The sequence below is a fragment of the Ursus arctos genome, unplaced genomic scaffold (genome assembly GCF_023065955.2).
Source record: "Ursus arctos isolate Adak ecotype North America unplaced genomic scaffold, UrsArc2.0 scaffold_8, whole genome shotgun sequence".
NCBI lineage: Eukaryota > Metazoa > Chordata > Mammalia > Carnivora > Ursidae > Ursus > Ursus arctos.
The window spans coordinates 9,823,346-9,845,358 of record NW_026623100.1 but is presented as its reverse complement, the minus strand read 5'-3'; the positions used below and the strand labels follow the sequence as shown (position 1 = coordinate 9,845,358).

General features: G+C 43.1%; 1 protein-coding gene across 1 annotated transcript in view; it reads right to left on the bottom strand.

Moving 5' to 3' along the window:
* Positions 1 to 22,013, bottom strand: part of AFF3 (ALF transcription elongation factor 3) — a 514,329-nt gene that overhangs the window by 76,015 nt on the left and 416,301 nt on the right. The window contains exon 10 of the mRNA XM_044378704.3: positions 19,721 to 19,761. Coding sequence (XP_044234639.1) covers positions 19,721 to 19,761 — 41 coding nt within the window. The remainder of the gene's footprint in view (positions 1 to 19,720; positions 19,762 to 22,013) is intronic.

Below are 22,013 nucleotides of genomic sequence, written 5' to 3'. Positions count from 1 at the left end.
AAGAAACAGAGCTTGAAAGAAAGTGTCACCCACACGCAGTCCTGTTAATGAGAGCTTCACAGCCTGACAGCCACATGCTCGGAGGTGATGCTCTCAGCCCATCGCCTGCTGTTCTCAGAGGTCAACAGAAAACTCTCTTTGGCCTCACTGCAGATGTGGAAACAGGTCAGGAACTCTCCTCAGTGGCAGCAGGAAAGTCTCCACTTTATCAAAACAGACAGTCCTTGGCAAAAATAACTCAGCAAAATACAAATTAGGAACGGCACCAAAAGGTCAACACAGCGCTGCCCGTGCCTCATAGAAAGTGGAAGTCTGATGTTTTCCATCAGGACACATATGGTGGGCGGTGGGAGGCAGGAGTTCAGCCAGATGCCCTGACCTGCAAATGGTTCCACTCCCACCTGGATTTCCAAACAGGTCTAACACTTTCAGCAAGTACGGCACTTACTCCACACATACACACAAAGATACACACTCGTATGGAAAATCGAGAGGAACCGCAGTGTACTGCTCTGGCAGGGAGCAGCTTATTCTACCGAAAAGAGAAAATTAATTTTCAAGGAAGTTCTCTTGAAGAGCAAGAGAATTGTGATTTAAGCTGCACCCACAGTTTGTATACAAATGGCCTTCCAAGGCCTTGACATTTTCTTACGTAATTGCCAACAAAGATCAAATACTTTTATAGGACATTTTTTTTTTCATAATGGTCTTTTGACCAAAATATGGTTTCGGTAGGTTGCCAGGTCAAATAGAGGGTAACCATAAAATTTGAATTTCAGATAACCAATGCATAATATGCAATACGAAGGATGTACTTATATTAAAGAATTATTCATTGTTCCTGTATTTTTATTTGCTAAACCTGGCAATCGTAGGTTTGTGATCTTTCTTATTCATCCAACATGAAAATGTCCGGTGCCGAGCACTAGAGACACTCCTGGGATGTTTGTGGATGACTTACTTAAGAAATTTGCATGACACTTGGCAAACAGCACCACCATTAAATAGTGTATGCAGGGATTTCCTGCTTGAAAGTTTGCAAAGTCTCTTCTGGGTTCTTGACAGGATGCTAGATGGAATGACATGTTAGAGGATTAATTGCAACTAATCACAGATCTGGAAGTTTGGAGACCTGGGAATTCATATTTCAGGTTGCCAAAGCTGTATTTTAAGAGTGGTGGAATACAACAGATATTGTGATGGAGGAACTGTTAGATGATAAAATAAAGGGGTAATAAAATATCATGAGTCTATTTCAAAGTCACAAAATTCAGGGTTAAAATATTGCCTTTAATGCTTCTGAATGTGTTGAAAGGATGAAAAGTGAGCCGTGTGTAACCATTTTCTTGGTGTAAGCAAACTTGTTTATATCTCCATGACTGCAACACCTGTCCGCTAGTTGAGAATCCTAAAGTGGCCATACGAAGAGATTAGAGTTTCTAGAAAAAGAAATATACTGAATTGCCTTCCAGGGCGGATATAGAGAATGTCAACAGTGAAGGAGCTTTAGTGCATCCAAACTAGCCACACTCCACCCATCCTAAGCTGTGTGTTGTTGCATTTAGGCAACAGAATATTGGAAGAATATTTTATTCAACAGAGCAGGCTTGGTCATAATGTTAGGAGTTAATAAGACATGTCCTCCTTGTGGTGTTTCACTGAAAGACAGTGGCATCTGCAAACCTGGAGTCCATGTCCCAGGCTCATGTTTACTGTTGTTGTCAGTTTTATTTTCATAATACATAAAAGGTAGAAAGTTCCTCTGGAAAGTAATTCTTCTCCTTTAGACCTCTTGTTTAGGCTTTCCTACTGCACTAGATGCAGCTTACCCCGTTTAGAACAGGTGGTAGGATGGAGAGAGAGACAAGGTTGACTCCAGGCACCAGGTTTCACTCTAGACTCCTCTGGGGGCTGCTCATGGGGCAAGTGACCTAAACCCTCAGGAATGCAACCATCACAGAGGCAAGAGCTTGTGAAGACTTGTGCTTGTCTTAGGAGCTCTGTCTCTACCGGGTTTTAGCATTAAGACTTCCAAAAAAAGGGGTGCCTGGGTGGCTCAGTCGATTAAGCATCCGCCTTCAGCTTGGGTCATGATCCCAGAATCCTGGGACTGAGTCCCACATTGGGCTCCCTCCTTGGCAGAGAGCCTGCTTCTCCCTCTCTCTCTGCCTTCCCCTCCCCCTGCTTGTGCTCTCTCTCTCTTTGTCAAATAAATAAATAAATAAAATCTTAAAAAAAAAGACTTCTAAAAATAAAAGACTTCCACCAGATGATCTTCATCAGAAAGTTCAGAGAAAACAATAACACTGGCAGAGTGATGGGGTACATTGTATGAAGCTTGAAAAGGGGGAAGGGTAAGCCAGCAATGTTAAATACTAACTCAAATCATGGCAATCATGTTAGAGAACAGAAAATAAACAGTCTGCAATAGCTCCTGAACACGTGTCATAGAAATGAGGAGAAGACTTTATGACCCCATCTTCACACTGCCCTCTGGAAGTTTATCCGCTGATGAAGGAGATGAGACCCGTGGAGAGAGGATCACCGTCCTGGGGAGAATCGACAGGGGCATTTTCACACAGCTGTGATACAGCTAAGAGGCCACACCTTGGAGAAAAGAGAGAGGCCTGGCATGTCCTGGGCTCACCTCATGGAAGAGTTGACATGGGGTTCTCAGTGCAGAGGGCGAAGGAGGGCTTGTCAGAAGGAGGCCGCTACTAGCTAAGGCTGTTCGACCCAAGTGCTGCGGGCTGTTGCAGGAAAGCTGGCCTGAGCAGGACACGGAAGGGGGCGCAGTCTAGTAGTGAAAGCTCAGTGAGAGTTCTAGCTCCTGAGAGTGGCCCGCCTTAGCCCTGGAACAAGCACTCTAGAAACTGCAAGGAGCCTTTCTTTTGCAAAGAACCCCAACTCCGTGTCAATGAAAGGAATACGCTGGACTTCCCTGCACTGGTGGCCTGATGCTTGTGTGAAGCGCCATGTGTCATGCCACCCAACCCAAACGAATGTCCTTCAAACTTCTCCCCATCTGCCTGCTGAGAGTTTAGAGTCCTTCATAAGAGCTCTCTACTCTACAGTCAGAAATAACAGGCTTACACTGAAAATGTTTCCTTGAGTAACGCTGACTGATGTGAATTTAAGATTAGTTATAATTAGGGCGGCCATATAACTTTGGTCTAAACCAGGAGACTTAAAAAAATTGTGTTAAAATACACATAACTTTTTTTTTTTTTTGAGAGAGAGAGGGAGAGAGAGTGTGTGTGTACGCAGGAGGGACAGCGGGAGAGGGAGAGAATCTTAAGCAGATCTTCCTGCTGAGTGTGGAGCTGATGTGGGGCTCGATCTCATGACCCTGAAATCATGATCTAAGCCGAAATCAAGAGCTGGACGCTTAACTGACTGAGCCACCCAGGTGCCCCGTTTTAAGTGCATAGCTTAGTAGCATTAACTATATCATATTGTTTTAATACCATTACCACCATCCATCACTGAAACTCTTTTCATTTTACAAAACTGAAACTCTATAAACACTGATTTCCCATTCTCCCCTCCCCTCAGCCTCTGGCAACCACCCTCTACTTCCTGTCTGAATTTGACTACTCTGGATCACCCATGTAAGTGGAATTACACAGTATTTACCTTTTTGGGGCTGGCTTATTTCACTTAGCATAGTGTCCTCAAAATATATTATACAGCTCATGTCAGCATTTCCTTCCTGTTAAATCGGAATATACCCCAGTGCAGGTATTTACCGCATTTTGTTTATCCATTCATCCATCTATGGCTGCTTCCATCTCTTGGCCACTGTGAAGAATGATGCTCTGAACATGGGTGTGCCGATATCTCTTTGAGACCATGCTTTCAATTCTTTGGGTAATACCCAAAGTGGAATTGCTGGATCATATGGTAGTTCTCTTTTTAATTTACTGAAGAACTGTATATTTTTTCTGTAGTGGCTATACCATTTTAGAATTCCCACCAACAGTGCAAGAGGGCTCTGATTTCTCCACATCCTTGTCAACACTTATTTTCTGTTAATTCATTTTTTATTTTCTTGATAGCAGCCATCTTAATGGGTGTGAGGTGATATCTCATTGTGGTTTAGACCAGGACACTTCTAAGAGTGAAGGAGGCACTATGTGTAATTATAACGGGGCTGGGTGATCATTGGGATGTAAGCTCACTGCAGCTATAATCAGCCTAGGGAATCACATGAAGAATGTTGCTTCTATGGCCTCAGATCTGCTGGCGCAGAAACCCAAAAGGCAAGCTTTTGTTGTAGAGTGACGTAACAGTCTTCTCAGGAGGCTCAGTTCCTGCCTGTAATCTACCCACCTATCTGTCTGCTTGCATTCCCCAAGTTTCTCACTAATGTGAAAGTGGGATAACATTTTGCAGACTGCCTCTGGGTAGCCAAGGTGGTGATTGTTTTGGAAGCTCAAGGAGGCACTGTGGAGCCAGGATTTTAAATAAGTTGGAGTCTCATGTAAATAAAATAATTTTGAATTAAAATTGCCTCTTCAGTAATTGCTTTTATAATATTTATTACCATTGCCATTGTACAACTTTTTTCATTAATTACTGTTGGAGAGAATTTGCCGGCCGTCCTTAGGTTGGGGGTAAAGGGTTAAGTGTAATGGATGGAATGTAGTGTTTTTACTTTACCCTTCATTACTTGTCAAGGGTGGTAGAAGCTATTCAAGTTTCTCCCTCTCTCTCTTCCCTACTCCTTCCTTTCTTCCTTCTATCCTTCCTTCTTTCCAGCAGCTGTTTTACTAAAAATGTATATTATTTGTAATAAGTTTTTTGTTTTATATAGCTCTTCTGCAAAAATAAATAAATAAATAAATAAATAAATAAATAAACAAACCCATAATGCCTGACAAATGCTTCAAGGTAGATAGAGCAAGCATTATCATCCACTTAACAGATGAGAAAAAGGACTCAGAGAAACAAAGTTGGTGAGCAAGTGTTAAGGCCATGCATTAAGGACTACACCAGGTACCAAGATTTGACAGGGATAAGACAGAGCTTGTCTTCTGCAGGAAGGCTGGAAATCAAGTTCATTACAACAGAGGTGAGTTTCACCAAGAGGCAAGTGGAGGGTGCTATGGGAGAAAAGATAACAAAGGGGGTAGGGAAGGCCTAACACGGTACAGGATATTTAAGCTGTGACCTGGTATTAGGGTAGGAGTAGGCCAGGCAACTTGGAGCAGAGGAGCGGGGGAGGAGAGGAAAACTGTTCCAGGTAGAAGAAACCATGTGTGTGCAGGTGTGGGAGAAGTACAATATCTGTGCTTGGAGTCATGCAGTGAATCTGTGACAGAGCCAGGGCTTGGCTGGGAAAGGAGGAATCATGTTGGTTGAACCCCTACTGTTCCAGACCTTCCGATGTCCAGAGAGTCTGTGTAGTATCCATGGCCCAGCGCTTCACTTTCCCTGACCGAGGCAAGGAAATTGGGATAACTGATGACTAGTGCCCACAGGAACCATATATGGGTCAGGTTCACATTTAAAGACCCATGGGGTACAGAATTGCTGCAGAGCTGTGAGCAAAATTTGGCCTTCATTCTGAAATGTTAGTGAATAACTAATATTTCTCCAGCCAGCTGGAAAGAAAAAAATTTTCAAGAAATGTAAGTCTTAGGAAATAATGTTGGCTTGACTCTCCTTTCCTCATCATATAAATCTAAGCACAACCAGAGCACTTTTCAAGTTTTTTGTCATCTTCTGTTTTAAGTGCAGAGCACAGAAGGAGGGCTAAAATCCCTAGAACTACTTTCTTGGAGAGAACAGAAGCAGATGAGGTATGTGCCCCCCAGTCAGCCCCCAGTGGAAACTTGTGGGGATGCATGTTCCTTCCTGTTCTATGCTCAAATGTGGCACCAACACACTGCTTGCTCTGCTTAAATGGGCCTATGTTCTGATGCTCTGACATATGGACGGGGCAAGAGCAGCTCTTGGTCTGGTGTGCAGTGCTCAAGCCTGTGCTGCAAACGCAAGCTTGTGGCAGGTGGGATGTTGTCCTTTTTAAGGGGCTGCAGTGGGGGCAGAGCAAGGATGAGGCCCTTGGGCGACCAGGGCAATGTGCCTTCGTCACCAGCTCAGTGTACCACGTTGTCCCTGCACAAGACCACACTGCCACCTGAAATCCTGGGCTCCGGCCAGCTCTACTCCTTCCTCAACCTTGGGCAAGTGACTCATCCCTCTAGGCATCAGCTTCCCCATGTATAAAATGGGGACAGTGGTGCCTCTCCCAGAGTGCTGTCGTGGGGGATGAAATGGGATAATGACATCAAGCCTGAGCACAGGGCTCGCAGCAGCAGGCATGCCACTCCAAGAGGAGAGAGGGTAATGTGATGTCCCGATGACCATATGCCTTTGTCAAGGAGGGGTGGGTTATCATTCCACGTTGTGCTCACCTTCCAACAAAAGCAAAGGCCCACACCTACTGTCCTTTTAGAATTACACTAAACAGCTTCGTGGCTGGGGCAATGACTCAAAGAAAATAGGGACCTCCTTCACATATTCCTTCAGCAAACTATTAAATACCTTAATTCTCTGTGCTTGGGTAGCGTTCATGCCTTCACACACATCTTTTTCCTTCTTCCCTCCTAGCGCCAGGACTGGCTAGCTGAATAGGGGTTACTGTCTCCACTGTAAGATGAGGAACTGTGGCCTCAAGTGGCCCTCTGACTCACTGGCTGTGAACAGGGCAAATGGGGCCATAGGGAAGCCCCTAGGGAACTGCTGGGCCTAAAGACTCTTGGGCTGGGCTAAGCTTCATGAGGTCCTGTCCAATGTGTTGGATCAGGGCCAGCGAGTAGGGAGAACTGGTCGGTGAAATGGAAAAGGTGCCATGGACTGTCCCTTCATAATTAGTAGGGTTTGGTTTCAACATTGTCACCTAACTGACCTATAATTAATTCATGAGCCCAGACATACTGACTATAGACTTTCAGGATGAGAGAAGCAATGGGTAGAGGGCAGCATGAAAACTCAAACCCAAGGCCCTGGAGAATTACAGAAGGAGAGGGCAAGGCTGGGGAATCTCAGAATTAAGCAGCTCTGATGGCTGTCAGAATAACGGTGCAGATGGCCAGGCTCCGATGCTGGCTGTCAAGGGCAGAGGTGGGTGCTGCACTCTTCAGGCTGTTGGGAGGATATGGTATGGCAGCTGGCCTGCCAGTCACTTGCCTGGGAGCCAGCACAGGGAAAGGAATTGGATGAAGTCTGGAAAGGTCAGGCTGCTCCAGTTGACGGGGAGCACATTAACCTTTCAACAGCAGCAGGGGAGCTCTTCGGGCTCCAAAATATAGTCATTAAAGGCCAGCCGGGTGGCTCTGCCAATGCTGGCTCAAGGCTTCCTCTGGGAGGGCAGTCAGAGGAGTGGGTCACCGGGAGGCCGACTGGGGAGTGGAGGAGAGGAGAGGAGAGGAGGGGCAGGCCCTGTGCCCAGAGTTAGCAGCTGGAGGGGTAGCTCATTCCAGCTGGCTCTGTGAGTCCAGAATGAAATGGCCAGGATGGGACTGTCTGGGAGGGGATTTACTGGGGGACTGGACGGGTGGGAGGTGTTGGACGAAAAGGCTCTTATAGAAGAGAAGGAAGGCTCCAGGCCTTTGGCTAGTTTTCTCCACTGAAAAGAGATTTAACAAAACAAAACAAAAAACAATGGTGGTATCATAATTTAAATAAGCTTCCATTAAAAGCGGCTAAGTAGTTTGGTTTTAAACAAAACGAAACAAAACAAAAAAATCCCCAATGTATCTATTGGCTTTAAAACTATCCACCTACCACAAATGTTTCTCCAGCTGGCCCTCCACTTATTAAAGGCATAGATATGAGTGAAATATCTAAAGACAGTGGCATCAGGGTGTTAAGAAATATACACGTGCACTATTAATGTACTTCATCTTTTTGAATCTTCCTTTTTTCCCCTGTAAGATATATTACTTGTTGCTCTTGGGAAAAGTTCAGTTCAGTTTCCCAGATCTGGGTCAGTGAGAGTGGCGAACACATGCAAAATGTATAAAGGTCAGGGGGTGACTACAGATTGTTTCTTCCTGTGTAATCAGTTTAAACATTTTAAAAGAACTGACCACTAATGAACTAATCATCAACATACTCAGTGTAGGACAGCAAGTGTTTAATTAAAACTAAGTAGTTATTCAAGAAGGTGCAGGTGTAATTCTACTTCAGAAATATATATTTTTATTTTTTTTATTTATTTTATTTTATTTTTTTTTTAAGATTTTATTTATCTATTCAACAGAGATAGAGACAGCCAGCGAGAGAGGGAACACAAGCAGGGGGAGTGGGAGAGGAAGAAGCAAGCTCACAGCGGAGGAGCCTGATGTGGGGCTCGATCCCATAACGCCGGGATCACGCCCTGAGCCGAAGGCAGACGCTTAACCACTGTGCCACCCAGGCGCCCCCAGAAATATATATTTTTAAAAAGGAGTAGACAGAAAGCAAAAATAAACTAATGGGACTACACAAAAATAAAAAGCTTTTGCATCACAAACCATCATCAAAACTAAAAGGCTATCTAGTGAATGGGAGAAGATATATGCAAATGACATATCTGATAATGAATTAATATCCAACATATACAAAGAACTTCTACAACTCAACATCAAAAAACCCCAAATAACACATGCAAAGGACCTGAACAGACATTTTCCAAAGAAGACACACAAAGGGTCAGTAGACAAATGAAAAGATGTTCAGCATCACTCATCATCAGGGAAATGCAAGTCAAAACCACAATGAGATATCGCCTCATATATGTCAGAATGGCTAGAATCAAAAAGACAAAAAATAATAAGCATTGGCAAGGATGTGGAGAAAAAGCAACCTTTTTTTTTTTTTGAGAAAAAGCAACCCTTGTGCACTATTGGTGGAAATGTAAATTGGTGTAGCCACTGTGGAAAACAGCATGAAAGTTCCTAAAAAAATAAAAATAGAAATAACATATGATCCAATAATTCTATTACTGGGTACTTCCCCAAAGGAAAAGACATATGCAACCCTATGTTTACTGCAGCATTATTTATAAAAGCTAAGGTATGGAAGCAGTTTAAGTGTCCATCAACAGATGGATGGATAAAGAAGATGTGGTGTATATACACAATGAAATATTACTCAGCCATAAAAAAGAATGAGATCTTGTCTTTTGCAACAACACGGATGGACCTAGAGGATATTATGCTACATGAAAAGAATCAGAGAAAAGACACATACCATATGATTTCACTTACATGTAGAATCTAAAATATAAAACAAATGAATAAACAAATAAACAAACAAAAAGCAGAATTAGACCTATAAATACAGAGAATAAACTGATGGTTGCCAGATAGAAGGGGGTGGGAGGATGGGCAAAACAGGTGAAGGGGAGTGGGAAGTACAGGCTTCCAATTATGGAAGGAAGAAGTCACAGGGATGAAAGGTACAGCATAGGGAACAGTCAATGGTATTGTAATAGTGTTGTATGGCGACAGATGGTAGCTACCCTTGTGGTGAGTATGGCATAACGAACAGGCTTGTCGAACTTTTATGTTGTACATCTGAAACTAATATAACAGTGTATGCCAACTGTATTTCAGTTTAAAAAGAAAGAGTAGACAGCAGTGACAAATATCGAAAACTATGCTAATTCCACAAGAATTAATGCCAACTTTGAGCTGTCTTGTGTATTGAATATATAGATATCTCTTTTGGATGTATTAAAAATTAAATTAACAAGCATATGCTATAACATTGTCCTTGGTCTAGAAGTGAAAGCGATATGGTGCTCAGAGGAGTATGACATAGTGACAAAGACTTTAGTAAAAATAACTTAGAGTTCTGCTACTTAAATATCTTGCCTTCAGTAATTTTATCAATTTAGTCTGAGAGAATGAGTCCAGAAGAGGGGAACACAGTGTGGATGGCAATGGGTCAAAGTTGGTAATTTAAAGTACGATAATAATAGTTACGTTATGCATTCTATGGGGTGTCTGGCCCTTCTGATCCCCTTTCCCAAGGCTCATTAACTCAGGCGGTGTGGACGATTAGCTCTGCTCTTGGATAATCACAGACCTCCCCCTGGCTGCGGGAGCAGGGGTGGGACGGCGGGTCTCCTCCCCACCGGGGCCCAGGGGCGCCTACGAGAGGCTTTCTCCACCAGCAGACAAGGAAGGAAGGAATCTCCAGACTAGAACTCCAGCACCTCACACCCGGGACAGAGAGCACTACTTCCCACCAGAGACACGGGAGAAAGGGCACCGTCCTGAAGAGCTTGGAGTATTAGTACGTACTTTCTTTTCTTAAAAAAATGTTTAAATTGTGGCAAAATATATGTAACATAAAATTTATCATTTTAACCATTTTCAAGTGTACAGTTCATTACGTATATTCGCATCATTGTGTGGCTGTCACCGCTGTTGGTCTTTTTTAAAGAGGCTACACACTCCTAAGAAAGCCGCATGCGTTCCTGCGGGTTCACAGGAAGTGTGGGTAATGACAGAAAGGGTTAAAACTCACTTTCACCCAGAGGCCCCTCCTATGGCATCCCCGTGCCCAGACATCAGGCAGCGGGTCCCCACTAATCCTCGGGTGTCCCCAGACCCACTAGACGATTTTAAAGGCAATTAGTGCCTTCATACAATTCATTGTTTATTTACACAAAAGACTATAACAGTTTCTTCCAGCCTGCTCTGTTCTATTGTGTAAAATACATGTTTGGGACCTTTTAAAATGTGTGTTATTTACCTGATAGAACTCAAGGGCTTCTCTGGAGCCATTCAGTTTTATTGTGGAAATTAGTACTAGGGGGGCTTTTTAAAAGCTGAATTTTAGACCTGACAGCCTGAGTTTGCTCACATTGTGAATGTAGTCAGTTGAGCTAACAGCCACCAAAGGGCAGTGGGGGCCCCTGACATGGCCTCTCCAGAAGATGCGGGAAAGGCCGAGGGGGTCCACTTTTGTGAATATATATATGGGTACTGTCGGGCCCTGTTAGAGAGGAGAGTGCTGGCTCAGAGACTCAGCAATTTTTCTCCCTCCACAAGGTCCCCCTGAACAGACCTCTACCAGGGATCCCATGGTATCTAAGCATCACTGTTTGCTTTTGAAATAAGGATTATTTACTTTGAAATAATAAATGAGACCAATTCTTTGGAGACCCACCAAAAAAAGTCTCAGGAATTGACCCAGATTGACTTTCTATGTGATGAAAAGTAGGAAGATGATGTGGTAGAGACAGACCAGAGCCCCCTGTAAGGTGTATGTGAGCCTCATCCAGGACCCACAGACCCACAAGTTGACTTTTAGGGGAGAATAGGCTGGATTAGAATACATAACAAAATAGGGATGGTATGAGCAACAGTAAGGCATAGTTCTTGGGATTTGTTGATGTTTATTTTTTTTATAATGTCAATGTAAGAACATGACCCACACTATTAGCTCTTCAGGGTTTCATATATTAAATCCATACTGGAAGATTTTCCTTCCCTGGTTTTTAAGCCTCTTGGTAGACTTAAATCAGAGAGTATCTCATGGTATCTTGATGAGTGACTCTTCTTAGTGGTGTAACAGAGTCATTACCATCATATGGATAGATTAACAGAGCACTTTTTCCATTTATCACCTCATTTAATCTGGACATAAACCTAACGTGGACAGCATTACTATTAGCCTGTTTACGTAACTGAGGAAGTTCAGACTTAGATGGGTAAATACTTTGCCCAAAGTAAATTCTAGCCCAAGTTCAAGGATTCAAAAATCCCATTTCTCCTGCATGATGAGGAGAAGTTAGGGAGAGCTGGGACAGAGGTTTGGTATTTTTTTCCAGAGAGCAGAGATAAGAGGGCCTAATTTGAATTCTTGGTCTTTATTGTTTGAATGGCACTGAGAAAGTCCTATTGAGCAGTCCTTTGGTGTAAAGTACTACCTAATATTTAAGATGGGGTTCCTGTTCTCCCGTCAGCTGTCGAGACCAGACATAAATACGTAAGGTGAACAGAGGACGGAAGCAGGCCTCTGTCCACAATTATATGAGGTGCTGCTGGAATAGGTATGTGGGAGCCAGGTAGGTTGGTTATTTAAGGTTTCCGTGGAAGATGAAGATTGATCCCACGTTTGAAGGCGGCACTGTGTAGTAAAAGGTGACCCCCCCCCCCCTTGCACTGGTGGCTGTCTAGAGCTGGCTTTCAGACCCCTTTCCCTTTAGACGCCTACACCCCAGCAGAATGAAGGGCCTGAGGCTCCCTGTTCACCTTCCTGGCCTTGCTTGCTCAGACCAAGGCCGTTTGTTCTGTGGAGAAGGGCCGTGCTTCCCTTCTCCCCTCCTGGGTCCTGTGATGCTACCCATCCTTTATATGCTACTCCAAACACCTCCCCCACCACTGCTCTCCTCCTCTGCTCGGAGAGTACTTCAGTGCTTCATTGCACCCCTCCAGTGTCTTTGATTTCTTCATAAATTGATGGGGGGCAAGGGCGATTACTGAAGCACCTAAGAGCATCATCAACCAGGGTCAGACCGCTCCGAGGCCTTATGTCCCTAAGACTTCGGGTAAGTTATGCGTCTCTGGTCACCGGGTTCACTGGGATTCTAGGGCGAGTATCTGGGGAATGAAAACTTCATTGAAAATATCATCTCCTCAGGGCCCTTCTGTTGAATCCCTCCTTCCTAGCTGAGAGGGATGCGGTGGGGAGTAAATGAAGTATGTGTGTGAAGCGCGGAATGTAGCACTGCCACGTGACAAGATGTACGGCCAGGTGTGCACATGTCGATGTTTAATGTGCACAGTAGTTACACGGATACCTAAGCTTCTTCCACCACCCTGTAAGCTCCTGGAGGCTGGATCCACGGGTAATGAATTTCTGTGCCTTCCACAGAGACCAGCACAATGCCTTTCCCATGGCAGGGGTTCAGTAGTGTAAACAGGCTTCGAATGAATGAAGGAAGTAAAGGAGCATGAATCCCTGGTGGAGAGAGTATGGGAGAGCGCCGTGGTATGAATCACAGAAACGAGGAGTGGGGCAGGGAGACAGCAAGGGGCCAGAGGGCACCTGGTCCCACCCCTTCTGCATGGCATCAGAGAGTTCTCCCTGAGAACTCTATTGATTGATTTGTAGTTTAATTCCACTCTAATTTAATGGTACTGGATGATTTTAATCCTTTGAAGTTTTTTCTTTCCGAGTTTTTAATTCCAGTTAGTTAACGTCTAGCATTATATTAGTTTCAGGTGTACAATATAGCGATTCAACACTTCTATACACCACCCTGTGTTCATCATGACGACTGCACTCCTTAATCTCCATTGCCTATTTCATCCATGCTCCTACCCGCCTCCCTTCCGGGAACCATCAGTTCTCTATTGTTAAGAGTCTGTTTCTTACTCTCTCTCTCCCTTTTCTTTCTTTCTTTTTGCTCGTTTGTTTTGTTTCTTAATTTCCACATGTGAGTGAAATCATATGGTATTTGTCTTTCTCTGACTGACTTTATTTCGCTCAGCATTATACCCTCTAACTCCATCCATGTTGTTGCAAATGGCAAGATTTCATTTTTTATGGCGGAATAATGTTCCATTGTGATTATCTATCTATCTCACATCTCCTTTATCCATTCATCAATTTCTTGCCTACTTCTGGACTGATTTTTTAAAAAAGATTTATTTATTTATTTGAGAGAGAGAATGAGAACGAGTGAGGAAGGGGCAGATGGAGAGGAACAGACTCTCAAGCAGCGTCCCCACTGGCGTGAGGCTCGATCCCACAACCCTGAGTTCACGACCTGAGCCGAAAGCAAGAGCCAGACACTTAAGTGACTGAGCCACCCAGACGCCCCTGGACTGATTTTTTTAATCATTCCATTTTATTCCCACTCTTTAGCTGTGTGGCAGTTAATAGTGTTTCTCAATTCTATAGCATCTTACAGGCATGGACACCTGCTTTAACCCCTTGGTGGTGAGTCCCTGACCATCAACCTCGGTCTCCTGGGTGGTCTGCTGTAGTGGCACACAGCCAGTTTCAGAAAAGCGTTTTCTATTTTCAGCCCAAAGCTGTCATCTTTTAACCACAAAACATCAGTCCTAGTTCATTTATTTATTTGCTCATTGTTTTCTTTCATTCATCAAGTGACTTCCTATGTCTTCTAATTGCTAGGAACTCTGCTAGGTGCTAGGGATAAAAAGATAACCACACCAGAAATGTTAGGATTATTAGAACTATTGGTAGAAACAAAGTATGAGTACATACTGAGTTAACTATTTGTTAGAATGTAAAATGTGGCACGAGCCACCAGTCTCTGGACCCACCCACGCCTGCTTTGTTGCTGTGCGGTGGAGGATGAATCATAGTTATTGAGAGTCAGAGGATGTGGAGTTTAGTCCCAGGTCTGCCACCTGCTATCTTGTGACCTTGTATGAGTCACATCACCTCTCTCAGGCTCAGTTTTCTTCTCTGTAAAATGGGCTTCCTAGCTCACGGGGCTGTTGTGAGGATCACAAAATGGGATGGTCAACGTGATAGTGCTTCTGAACTCTAAGGCTCTTTTTAATTTACACAGTATACCAGAAAGACTTCAGGATAAGTAAGGAGTCCCTTGCACTGGAGACACTGCTGCGGGTCTCAAGGGCAGGGTTGAGAGACACCCTCTAGCATGCCACGTTAGCATATTCAAAGTCAGAAATTCAAAACTTTCTTAAAAAGTTCTGCATTCCCCCCACCCCACATTTTGGACCCTTTGAGAAGAGACCGACTGTTAGTAGTGCGTGGTAACTGTGACGCTCCTCTCAGGATGTCAGGGACATTGTGTAAAATGTGACCCAGAAAGTTACACTTCTGTGCTGGTGGCCACCCCCAGCACGCTCCCTTTGCTCAGGTGAAGTTGGTCCACTTGGCAAGGCGTCAGGCAGATGAAGCTGAATGTAAACACCCCACCCTGCAGTCCAGTGCCCCACCCGGCCCTCCTCATCTGGCTCGGGGGCCATTTCCAGTCCTGCCTTTGGACGAACACCAGCCCCACGTGGAAGGAAAATGCCTTCCTTTTAGTCTATTTCTCATTTGCTTAATTCCATTACATTCTCCCTAATGGGAAGAGGAGATTTGATGGGTGAGATTTATTTGAGTGAGCCCAAAGAGAGCCTTCTTTTTGCAAAGCCAGCATCCCTCTACGTGGTAAAGCCCTGAGCATAGGTGCATGGCCGCTTCTGCTCACCCCTGCACCCCTGCCCTGGCTCTGCGCCTGGCTGAGGACGCGGGATGTGCTCAATAAACGCTCATGGCGTAAGTGAATCAATCAATGGCAGTTATTTGGACTTCAATATAAATGGATCTTGGACCTGAGATATTGCCAGATGGGCAGACAGGTTACAGTCTGGTGATGCATCTCTAAAGCTATAAAAATGTAGCCATTTCTGGAGTCACACGCTGACATTTCAGAAGATGATTATATGCACAATTTAACCACACAGCCACTCGTGCCCTCCAAGTGCCATCGCTTCAACAACTGTTTTCATGTTGGCTTTCTTCTTTCTTCTCTTTTCTTTTCTTTTAAGTCAGGCACAGTTTTTTTTCCCCAGCTCCTCTTATTTCCAGCTGAATGTGATTTATTCATATGAAATTATGCTCCATTTTTATAAAACCCAAGTTACTGCAAATGATGCTTGAGGTTTCACAGAAAATATTAATTCCTGATCTGCTGCTATAAAGCATCCCTGCTCGTTCTGCAGCAGCTCTGTCGCTCGGAGACAGATGGAAGCAGTCCAAGGGTATGATTAACTTCTTAGTCCTGGCAATTTCCTAGTGCTCCTCTTGCCCTAGATTTCAAGATTGACCTCCAGCTTCTCTGCAAATGCACAGTTGCTCAGCTTGATAAATCACACGAATCCCTTTTTTGATCACAGTTATCTACTATTTACTACTTATGAGGCAAAGTTAATCATATTCAGAGGCACTTCATATGCTGCACACATACCCTTCCTTCTCTGAACAGCACTTTGCATATTTTCCACATTACTGGCGATGTGGCAGCTTTCACAGTGCAGAGAGTCTATACCAAAGACACACCTTTATAAATGAGGCTCGTGCCCATTTATCCTTATTCTCCTCTGGTACAATAATACATAAGGAGAAAAAAAAAAACCACTTGGGAAGCACATTCTAAGGAGTGACTAAGTAAGAAGGAGAATGTCCCTTTGTAGATGGAGGTTTTCTTCTAATTGTTTTGTTTTACCTTGTTGAGAATTTTGCCACCTCTTCCTGCCCTGGTCTCCTAGTTGTTTCACGATTTGGGGAATCAGAGGGCCTCTGGTAGGCCAGCTGACGTTCAAAGGCATAAAACAGATGAAAAAAACCCACAGTCAGCAGTAGGAAGAACAAAAAAAAAGTGCCGTTCTGCCCTCCTGCAAGGCTTCCTGTAACTGCAGGGTGGCCCAGGTTAGCTGGGCCAAAGCCCAAATTTGCCTTGCCGGTGTGATCCAGTCTTCAACACTTTGGCTATTTTGGAGGAACCATAAATTCAGCCCAATTGTTCAGGCAAAAATGAACGAGGCCACTGGTTTTCACTGGAGGTGACCACAGAAGATTTTTACATTTTAGATAATGGAAATACCATAGTTTTAATTCATCAAGGTGTGCATGGATTGCTTAGGACTCACTGAACTTTAAAGTACAGTCTTAAATGTCAGACACTGGATTTCTGCTAGAATGTCTATTTAAACCAAGAAACTGGAGAAATGAAGACAGACAAGATTGGCCTTCAAAAGACATCTGGATGTTCTCTCATCTCAGACACCCCAAAGGGACAAGATTTCTACCTGCCATTAGAAAGAAAAGGGAAAGGCCAACCCTCTTCCTTATAACTTGCCTCACTGGGTCAGGACTCTAAGACTTGGATGCAGGTTTTCTCACGGGGAAGCAGAGAGCAGCCCCTGGTGTCCTTCAGTGTACACTCACACCCACCAATGACCCCAAGTCAAGTGAACCCCTAGGTCATCCTCAGGTTCACATCTTGGAACAAAATGGCTCTACTCCTGTATCAAACGTCCTTGTGTCCACCAGGTACTCAAGGTGGTTATTAAGACTAACTGGCAGTGAAAGGGGCCCACATGTGAACAAACTAGCAGTACAGGAGACAAGAAGTCCATGGTGGCACATTCTGAGCCACCTCGGGCTCTTCTGTTCAACGGTAGAACTCAGGAAAGCACCTTTTAAGGTCTGAAAAGTGCTGCCATTTTCTAGGACAAAATGAAAGTGCTGCCTCATTATTATGGAATTTTATATCAAGAAGTGATAATAGGCTGAAAACAATAGTTCAGGAAAATAGAATAGTTTATGTAAATGAATGTAGAATAGATTCATACCCTGCTCTAAGCAGCCAGAGATACTGGGGTAAGATCTCTACCCCATGGGAAGAGTCATGACTTGGGGGAAATCTTTACTCAATTCCATTCCCACCCTGGGGTGGTTCCTCTGACAGACAATATTGGGCAAGACATGCAGTAGTATGACCCAGAGTTACATTCATCATTTTCTAGAAAATACCGGTTTATTCAATAGAATAAGTAATGTGCTAGAAAATGACATCTACTACTTGGTAAGTTAGCACTCCCTAATTTAAGAAAATAGAAAATATACATCCCATGAACTCAGTAGGTATTTTAAGCCTCATTTTAAAAAAGGATTTAAAATTGTATCTCCAAATGATTATAGATACTTCTCACTTCTGGTAATCACTTGTGTGGCCCTGTATTGATGGAAAATATAGAATAGAGCAAGCAGAAAGACGGTAGCTTTACACAATTGCATTGTTAGAATAGCTAAGCCAACTCATTACTTTAAAATGAGCCAAATTCCCCCAACTTTGAACAGAAAAACCTTTAGACTTAAGGGAGCAATGCTCTATTACATTTAAAGATAGAGAAATTCATAAGAAGAGAAATTACAATGGGAACCTCTGTTTCTTTTCTCACAGTATTCTGTTACTAGCAGTTATATAATCAACAGGGGCTAAGATGCTAACTTACTAGTTGACTAACTATTGGTTTTGATGAGAGGTTTTAGAGAGAATATCAGAAAAAGTCAAGGGGAATAGTCTTGCTCATCATTAAAATCCATGCACGTTTTCCACCCAGGACAGTCATGTATCTTTTGGGAAGCAGCCTTAGAATGCATCAATTCTAGTCTCTGATGACTTGTCTTTGTGTCTTTGTGTTTGCAGCCATGTCTTCAAAGGAACTCCCTATTTTCCTGAAATAGGTTTTGATTCATTCTATGAAATGTTGTAATGATATTTTGTGTCTATATATATAGCTTTATTGAAATATAATTTATATACCATAAAGTTCACTGACTTAAAATGTTCAATTTGATGGTTTTTAGGAGAGGGCTATGAAACCACCACCATCTAATTTTACAACATTTTCAATACCCCCAAAAGAAATCTTCTAACCACTGGCAAGAACATAATATTGTAAACTGAGGGCCTTCGCTTGCTTTTCAATGCATTTTGTTGAAGGAAACTCTTAATCAGTCAAAGGGGAAAAAGAAATACATAGAAGAAAGGAACTAATGTGTCAGATTTTCAACGTTTCGATCCAGAGTGTCCTTCTACCAACAGACTCAGAAACAGTACAGTTATCAGCTTTTGTGAAAATCCCAGAAGCAATTCCAAAGATCACGTGGCGGCCCCTCTCAGAGCACACAGCTTGTGTGGTTGTCATGGGGAAGGCTTTTCAACTGAAATAAAAATACGCTCAGCCTGCCACCATAGCGAAAATGCTTTTCACCCATGTGCACAGATAATTTGCCTAAGTGACAGGTTTTACCTTGGAGAACCACTGAACTGAGCTAGTTGACACAGTCAATTATTGTTCATTCAAAAAAAAAAAAAAAAAAAAGAAGAAGAAAAGGAAGGTGGTGACAGTTTGCTAGATAATGCTGAGGTGCCCACCAGCCAGCCAGGGGAACATCTCCAGCTGGTTCTAACACTACAAGAACTTCCTTTGTGGACAGAAACTGGGGCTTCCTCTTCACCTCTTGACAGTTCTTTAAGAAACACACACACCCCAACGAAAACTCAAAAACCAACCAAAGCAAAAAGGGTCTGGTTTGTTCCTGAAAGTAACTCTGTATGTCCCTGTTCAGCTCTCTTTACACACAGCCTTTGGGCAGAGCAGGATGTGAAATGCAGCTTGAGTGTGTTTATTGATTGGGTTTATAATATATCTCGCACAACAGCACAAGTCCGAAAACACAAGCCAGAGCCAGGAGTAAAAAGTCAGGCACCCGGGACCATGAACTGGGTTATGTGCATGAAGTATTTCAAGACAGAATTTCATCCAAAGAAGACAGCTCCTGGTGAAACGCTATGAAAAAAGTCTCAAGAAAACATCTCAAAATAAATGAAGCACTTATTGCTGAAAAATGAGCTTAGATCTCCACCAATTCCAAAGTTCAGAATTTACTGCCCTATTCAGGTCTTTTCCTCTAAGTTTCTTGTCTCCTGTTTCATTGCACAACAAGGGATTCTTCATACTTTCTATGAAATACAACAAGGCGATTTTTGCAGTAATAAACTCCACACATGCATGACAAATCCAAGCATGCAAAATGTTTAACATCCCAGTTCGCAGATACTTTAGGGACAAAATCCGATTATGAATTATATGCCACAATAAATAGGGCTCAATGTTTCATAAAGCAATTTATAGTTCATAAAAATGACAAAATGTACCTGTCAGACAGAGCGTGGAGAGCAGTTCTCTGGGCTGCCTGCTGGAAGGAAGGGCAGAGATGTTTATTTAATATTCTGACTTTAAATTATGTACTCAATCAACACTTTTAAAAATCCGGTGTCACACATTTTTGCCATGTGGCCAAATATTAAACTACTAGCAACATCGTAGAGGGCCCCATCATGTTAAGAAACGAAGGTTTCCAGAAGAGTTGACTGAAGCCCCTGCAGCGCACATCTGCCACTAGGGGGCGACGTCGGAGAGGCACGGAGTACAGGGCAGGTGAGGTTAGACCAGTCTCTGGAGACCAGGGGAGGGGATCAGAGCTGCTGCATTTTTACTCTCCCACATCGTTTTCCCCATGGTTTTAGTCTACTTTCCTGTAAGAAAAAAATTCGGTTTTGGCTTCTTTGTAGCTTCTTTCTCAATGAAAACATAATTTTTGACTCAGTTTTCAGATTGATTGAAAAAGTCGCCGCAATTGGAAACTGGAATGCCAACTGGAAATGTGATGATATTATGAGATTATTGATTTGTTTTAAGTATGGTGATTTTTTTTTTTTTTTTTTTTTTTTTTTTTTTTTTTAAAGATTTTATTTATTTATGTGACAGAGAGACAGCCAGCGAGAGAGGGAACACAGCAGGGGGAGTGGGAGAGGAAGAAGCAGGCTCACAGCGGAAGAGCCTGATGTGGGACTCGATCCCGGATCGCCAGGATCACGCCCTGAGCCGAAGGCAGACGCTTTAACGACTGCGCCACCCAGGCGCCCCTAAGTATGGTGATTTTTAAAAGAGTCTTTTAGAGATCCATATTGAAATATTTATGGATACAATTATATGATGTTGGGATTTGCTTTAAAACAATACAGTTGGAGGGAAAGGGGAGTGGGTGGGCATTTATAAGTGAAACAAGATGGCCTTGGGTTGAAGCTAGGTGTTCAACAGCCTAACTGTTGAAGCTAGGTGATGAGCACGCTGGGAGATTATTATATTATTCTGGGCATCTTTGTATGTTTTTGAAACTTTCCCTACTACCAAAACTCAGAGAAAAAGGAAAGAAAAAGGCCACCATTTCTCCACCAGATTCGCTCAGGTTTGTAATCATTTTCTTGTCATCTGCCTTCTCTATATTTTTGTATGTTGGCTTTCTATCACTGAGCACTCTGAAACTTCAGAAGGCCAAGGTCACACTCTGTTCTCCGTCTCAGAAGTTATAATTGGGAGGGGATCAAAGCATGGCCTGTAAGACCAAGGCTTACTCAGGGTGCACCAGGCAATAAAGTGTGCATACAGTTCATTTTCACCATGTATGCTACACATGTCAAGTTTACTGCTCACCAGGGACACCAAAATATTTCCCATGCTATTCCTCATTCCATTTAGACAGCAGACAAAACAGAAAGATTCTTCAGATTCGAAAAAGAAAATTACACATCAGTGTTATCAACCCTATTGTGGAAATGTAATATACCCTTGATGGGAGCTGCATGTCCTTGGATCAGTTAGTCCCAATACGTACTGAATTCCTACTGTGTAGAGATGATTGCACTGGGCTCCAGGAGTGACAGAAACAAAAGCAGAATAAGTAGTCCTTGTCTTGGAGAAGCTCCATCCCTAGGTAGGAAGTCACACTGGAGGCCCAGCAATGACTTGAGGAATAACATGTAAATGGAGTAACATGTAAATGAACAGATTAAGGTAGGACAGTGTTAGGAAGATGCAGGTCTGAATGACAGCTAATAGTTGGTGGATCAGTAGCTCTTCAAACAATGCCTAGAACTGTTAGCAGGTGCTCAGTAAATATCCACTGAGTAAACATTAAATGAATGAATCCATTAGGGAAATTTGAGCAGAACTTTAAAGACAAGGGGTGTTGGAACTGAGTAGGGGTGTTTCTTCATTTTACATTCATGAGGGGGAGCACTACTGGTTTGTAGTGCCTGGGGTTGGGGATGATAAAACCTTTCAAAGATCAGGGAGGTCCCTTGTACAGTGAGTACATGTCTCCTTAAAATGGCAAGGGTAGCTCTATGGAGAAGCACCACAGTAAAGCAGGAATGAAAGTCAGATTTGAAAGAAGTCAGATTTGCTTCTGGGGCTGGCAAAAGGAACTGGAAAATAAACAAACAAGAGGAACTTCGCTAATTCCCACAAATGACATAACCACACTGATTTAAGAAAAAAAAACCCATATAGTCTGTGGAACTGGGAATTGAAATTCTTACACTCGGGGAGAGGTTTTGCCATTTATGTATATGGCAACTTTAGTCTGGCCCTCAACCTACGTCTGTT